The following is a 6,000-nucleotide window of genomic DNA, read 5'->3' as shown; positions in this document are numbered from 1 at the left end:
AAACGTCTTCTTCATCTGTATGTACTTTTTAAAAAAGTTCCAGCAGCCTTCCTCAGCTGGGTGCTCTCCGGATGTTTTGCACTGGAATTCCCATCAGCCCAAGCTGTTGCTTCCTGGGACGGATGGGAGTCGTAGTACAATGCATCTGGAGGGATCCCAGGTTGGAAAATGGCCAGCTTACAGCACGTTCGGCATGGATCATCCAACGCCCCCCTTCCCACCTTATTCTGGCACAGCCAGGTTCAAACCCTACCCCCAATACCAAATGGAGAGATGTCAACTGAATGATGCTGGTGTATTTTGAGTGGTGATGCGTTATGGGCTGGCTTGGGGCATTTCAACAGCTGCCTAGATATGTCTTCTGGGATTGTGGTTTTTGTGATGGTGAAGTTGGATCAGCTGAGGAACTCCGATGTGGCTCCCTCTTTGATGACAAAGACAAAGACGGTAAGAGGAGAATGCTGGGACTAAACAGCAGCCAAGTTTGCATCCTTTTAGCTCTTATTGCAAAGGTTACCCCCAGCGGTACTTGAGACTCAAATGGCGCTTATTCTGGAAAAAAGGCTTTTCTTTCTTCCATTCTTTCCTTCTTTCTTTCTCTTTGTCTTTACGCCAAAGGGCAGACAGCTCTCTACTGAAACTCTGGATCCCAAAATGATGTGAGCTTTGCCCATCCATAATGTCACCACCAGCCAACATGTTTGGTACAGCTCCACACCTCCATTTCTGATGCCAAATTTTAAGAATGTTCCTGTTTTCTTGAACCTTGTCTAGCCCTGCTTCTCAGAAAAGGACAGAGTTCCCTCCTCTGTCAGTCTAACTATGTATGAGAGTGTTCTGGAACATCACAGTAGATTTTGAGATATAGTGGTGGCTGCCATTTTGCAAAAGATCCTTGTATATTATATTACATTTTTTTCCATATATCTTATCTATCTTTTTTTTTTAACTTTAAAAAGGAACTTTGGGTTAGCAATCCACCCTCATAATCACTATAAAACAGACTCCATGTTCTCACACCACTCGTGGTCTTCAAGGTTATAGATAAATTTTGTCCTATGTGATGGATTCTGGCCAATGGGGTCCCGGCCTAGGTTGTCCAGGGTCAAAGTGGAGGCAAAGAACTCAGTAGTGCTTAGTCCACCTTCATGGTTTTTGATATATTTCTTATAGTTCTTCCTTAAGCACTGCCAAGTGGTGGTGTACAGGATGAACGCCAACGATTTCAGGGTTATTGCGATGCTCACGTACAGGTACCTGTAGACAACGTTGTCATACAGAGCACATGCTCCTTGCTCTCCACAGAATGTGCTCCAGAACAGGCACGTGGAATCAATCCCCGCTCCAAAGATCAGGGGAGGTGGGATAAAACCTGTGAAAGCAGAAGATAAGAATGTGAGAAAATGACAGAAGGGATATTTTTTTCCATGTGTGGTGGACTTGCAAAAAAGTGAAGGACTACTGGGAAATAATTTATAATGAGATAAAGAAGATGTTTAAGATGATGTTCTCCAAGAAACCTGAAGCTTCTCTCTTAGGGTGACAGAACAAATATACTGAAAAAGTTGGTTAATTTATTTACGCATTGTATGCTCAAAAATGGAAAAAGGATGAGGTTCCAATGAAGGAAGAATGGCTTATTAAAATGATGGAGTATGCGGAACTAGCCAAGCTAGGAGCAAAAATTAAGAGACCAAAATGATGAAACATTCTATGAGGATTGGAAACCCTTTGTAGAATATCTAAAGAACTATTATAATTGGTTGAAAATACAAGGAGGATTTGAAATATGAGCAACAGTAGAACAGTAGAAAGACATCAAGGCTAATAATTTAGGATGTATATATGGAATGTAATAAGTTAAAATATGTAGCATTAAAGGATAAACATAGAACATAATGGGGGGATGGGAAGTCAATGGATAAATTAAACATACTGTTGCTGGTAAAGTATGTAAACATTTGAAAACTAAATGAACAAAATTTATATATAAGAAAAGAAAGCAAGAAAAGCCATGCTGAATCAGGCTAACACTCCATCATCTTGTTCTCACAGTGGCCAACCAGATGCCTATGGAAAACCACAAAGCAGCATCTCAGAAGATATATCGTTATATCTGCTGGGGTCCCTAGAACATCCTTAGCATCTTCATCAGGTCTGCTAGAAGAGCTCTCTTAACTGCCATCTACAGCAGCCCATTCCATCAAGCTACACAGGAGAGAAATGGAACATCCAGATCTTTCTATCAGTTCTGCTGAAAGACCAGTAACTTTTGGCTCCTCCTCTGCAAGATGTTCTAGTCCTCGCTGAAGCAACATCTGAGCTCTGTTCTTATGGAGTCTCCCCCTTGAGCTCTCCATGGTGCTGGCCTGGTCTAGTCTTTGCTCTTGCTGAAGTCATTGCCTAAAGCAGCAGAGCAGCAAGAGAAAAGACGAAAAGAAAGCTTAAGTTTTACTTACCCAACAATCGGAGGAGAAGGAAGAGAACTCCCAAAGCGTAAGACTTCAGCTCTGGGCTCACTGTTCTGTACAGGAGAAATTCAAGCAAACAAGATATATGGATATACAATATGTTTGTGTGTATAAAAATGGTTCCTTGCTCCAGGCTTTAATTAATGTACATGCACACCACTACCTCAGTTATATTTTTCCGTCAACCAAGAAGGTCCCATCTTCAGAAATTAAATCATTAATGTGCTCCGTTCCCTACCACTCCACTTCTAGGTGCCTTGAGATTAGAAAAAAGTTGCAGCTGCCTGGTAAGTTAAGAAATCTAGCAGTGTTACGGACTTTCCCATCCACCGCCTGGAAATCACAACCCCTTGTGAACCATCACGTAAGGAATCCACATGTTTTATATGCTGGATATTACAGGAACCCTTTAGATTGGGCCCTCTAGTCCAGTGACTTGCTTCCAACAGTGGTCAGTCTTGGAAGCCTCCAGAAAGGCCACAAAAAGGACCATCCTGTTTTCTGCACCCCCCCACCTGCTCCCAGCACCTGTAGGTACTGAATTTTTGAAAGGAAGAAGGATTAAAAAAAAAAAAAAGTTAGAATGTTGCAAGGAGGACAGGCAGTGTGAATGTGCAGGGAGAGGTGATAAAAAATAATAATCTATTGGCCTTGGGTCAAAAGTGTGAACATAAAAACTTAAGACGAGTTTGATGGATCAGGTCAGAGGTCCACCTCTTCCAGCATCCTGGGCTGTTTATGAAGCAGTCCTGGCTCTTCTCGTATCTGCTATAGCAGCTGTGCTAGACAGGTCTCATGACAAGAGTAAGAATAATTGCCTTCCTACAGGAGCTGAGTTTCTGGCGGCCTCATCAGTCACCTAGCTTTCTGCTTTGATGAGGAACCTCTTTCCCATAGTTACATGTTTGGATTGGGATTGGCTGAGTGGTGCAGACAGCTGATTGGCCAGAGAATGGAAGATTGACAGAGATGTTTGCAGAGCTTTCTCTAACATCAAACAGAAGTATAAAATGTGCTGAGAACAGACACAGGAAAGAGTGTGTGGCTTTGAGATTTGAGGGCTTAAAAAAAATTATTGACATTCTCCTTGGGAGGGCTGTGCACCAGTTTCCCCAGCGGAATAGTCTCCGCTGTGAGCCATGAAAGGGATGCTAAGTTTTGATACAGCTTCAAACTGGGGAGTAGGATATCCAGATATAACCAGAGCCCCCTGCATTTGAAGTGCTATCATAACACCTCAGTCAGTCATGGCTTAATTCTTAAGAATTCTGGATCCTGGGTTCTGTTAAGGCTCCTGAGAGTTGTTAGGACGCCCCTATTCCCCTCATAGGGACACGGGTGGCACTGTGGGTTAAACCACAGAGCCTAGAACTTGCCGATCAGAGGGTTGGCGGTTCAAATCCCCGTGACAGAGTGAGCTCCTGTTGCTCGGTCCCAGCTCCTGCCAACCTAGCAGTTCAAAAGCATGCCAAAAAAGTGCAAGTAGATAAATAGGTACCGCTCCAGCGGGAAGGTAAACAGCATTTCCGTGCGCTGCTCTGGTTCGCCAGAAGCGGCTTAGTCATGCTGGCCACATGACCCGGAAGCTGTACGCCGGCTCCCTCGGCCAATAAAGCGAGATGAGCGCCACAACCCCAGAGTAGTCTGCAACTGGACCTAATGGTCAGAGATCCCTCTACCTTTATTCCCCTCACAGAGGTACAATTCCCTGAATGGTTTAATTATCAATCTTCACATTGAACTCTGGGAATTGTAGCTCTCTGAGGGGAATAAGGGCCTCCTAACAACCCTCAGCACGCGCAGCAAACTATAGCTCCCATGATTCTTAGGGGGAAGCCATGGCTGTTTAAAGCACCACAGCTCTTTAAATGTATGGTACGGATGCGGCCTTCAGCTGGCCACACTTTCTGATCCAGCTCTGCTTCAGCTCCAGCGGCCCCCTTTTCTGTCACCACAGTCCCCAAATGCTCGAAGGCTCTCACCTGATGAGGATGATGACGGAGGGCGTCTGAGCCATGGCTCCGATCATGCTGCAGACACATATCACACAGAGGAATGTCAGAAAGGCTTCTTGGCATCCTGGGGTTGGGCACTTCCCAGGAACGACCGTGGCATTCTCCGCCGGGACCAGACCGAGGCACGTGCAACCCGTGAGGTTCTGGAAGAGAAAGCCCAGCTAAGGAGGCTCAGCTGGCAAAACACAGAGCAGCGGATTTTCCGCTACAGGGTGTGGACATGACACTCATTCCAGTTTGGGAGCCATGGAAAGGCAAGAGGGAACCTGTAGCCTGCTTGCAAACTGTATTTAACTATACTCTGGCTTCTGAGAGGCACTGCCAACACACCATCACATACCCTTCAACATTTCTTCAATGAAAATAGGGATGTCATATTTAACAATAACAACAATTTTACTATTTGTATCTCATCCGTTTGACTGGGTTGCTCCAGCCACTCTAGGTAGCTTCCAACATACATAAAAACACAATAGAACATTAAACCAGGATTGCCAAGGAAAACACAAGAAGTCCCAACAGTGGAGGAATGGCAGATGAATATGATGGACTTTTTGGAGCTAGCTGACCTGACTGGAAGAGTCCACGATCACAGAAGGAGGAGGAGTACCAGAAGGAATGGATGAAATTTAAAGACTATTTAGTTAAATATGCTAAGATAACTTAATTGGAAAAACTTGCAAATACCAGATAGGCTTAGGATTTAAATAGGTGATGTTAGAGAATAAAATGTTTAAAGTTAAAATGAAAAGAAAGAATGATATTAAGTGATTAAGTTAATTTTATGAGAAATTTGGTTTTGGAAAACTGTTACAATGATATACATTGAAATTCAGCCAGGGGGATTAGAGGAAGTCACCTAACAATGTTATGAAGATTGGATTAATTACAGTTAAGATTTATGTTTGTTTGTTTTAAAATTTTTGGAAAATCAATAAAAAAATTTGAAAATGAAATAAAATAAACTAGGATTTCCATACCATGAGGTCTTTTTGGTTGTTGAGCTGTTTTGTTCTTTTTGAAAAATCTCCCCAAAAAGATCATTGCCATACATCGCAATTTTTGGAAATTCCACCCAGACTCTATTTCAAATGGACAAATCCCTGATATGTCCAGGAAAACTCAGATGTATGGCAGCCCTACATTAAACATTAAAAAAAAAAAAATCTATACAGAGCTTCTTTTGGATGGCTTGGGGGTTGTATAACTGAAGTATTCCTTTTTCAACCTTTTGCACTATGGTCCTGGGTTTCGATATCATTATTAAAAAGCAAAATTCTGCGACTGTGTCCATAAAGAGATTCTGCACTCCTGCGAGGATCACAATGGGCCTGAGTGTCAACTCTGCCACTGCAATATTGGCTGTAAAAGTCAAACAAGAGGCAGGAAAATGGGAGGTACACACACACACACACACACACACACACACACACACACACCCCTCCTGCATCTGCCAGTCTGAAGAGAGCCAAGGGACAGAATACGGCCATCTTTGCTCTAGTGGTGTGCCATTC

At 43.2% G+C, this 6,000-nt stretch overlaps 1 protein-coding gene across 1 annotated transcript in view; it reads right to left on the bottom strand.

Moving 5' to 3' along the window:
- Positions 1-880: 880 nt before the first annotated feature.
- SLCO3A1 (solute carrier organic anion transporter family member 3A1) overlaps positions 881-6,000 on the bottom strand; it is a 108,276-nt gene continuing 103,156 nt past the window's right edge. The window contains exons 8-10 of the mRNA XM_080982140.1: positions 4,454-4,629; positions 2,460-2,524; positions 881-1,372 (exon numbers count right to left, since the gene is read on the bottom strand). Of these exons, the coding sequence (XP_080838266.1) occupies positions 993-1,372; positions 2,460-2,524; positions 4,454-4,629 (621 nt within the window). The 3' untranslated portion in view covers positions 881-992. The remainder of the gene's footprint in view (positions 1,373-2,459; positions 2,525-4,453; positions 4,630-6,000) is intronic.

The sequence above is a fragment of the Podarcis pityusensis genome, assembly GCF_964106645.2.
Source record: "Podarcis pityusensis genome assembly, chromosome: 14".
NCBI classification, from domain to species: Eukaryota; Metazoa; Chordata; class Lepidosauria; order Squamata; family Lacertidae; genus Podarcis; species Podarcis pityusensis.
The sequence above is the reverse complement of the archived record's forward strand: the minus strand, read 5'-3'. Positions and strand labels throughout refer to the sequence as shown.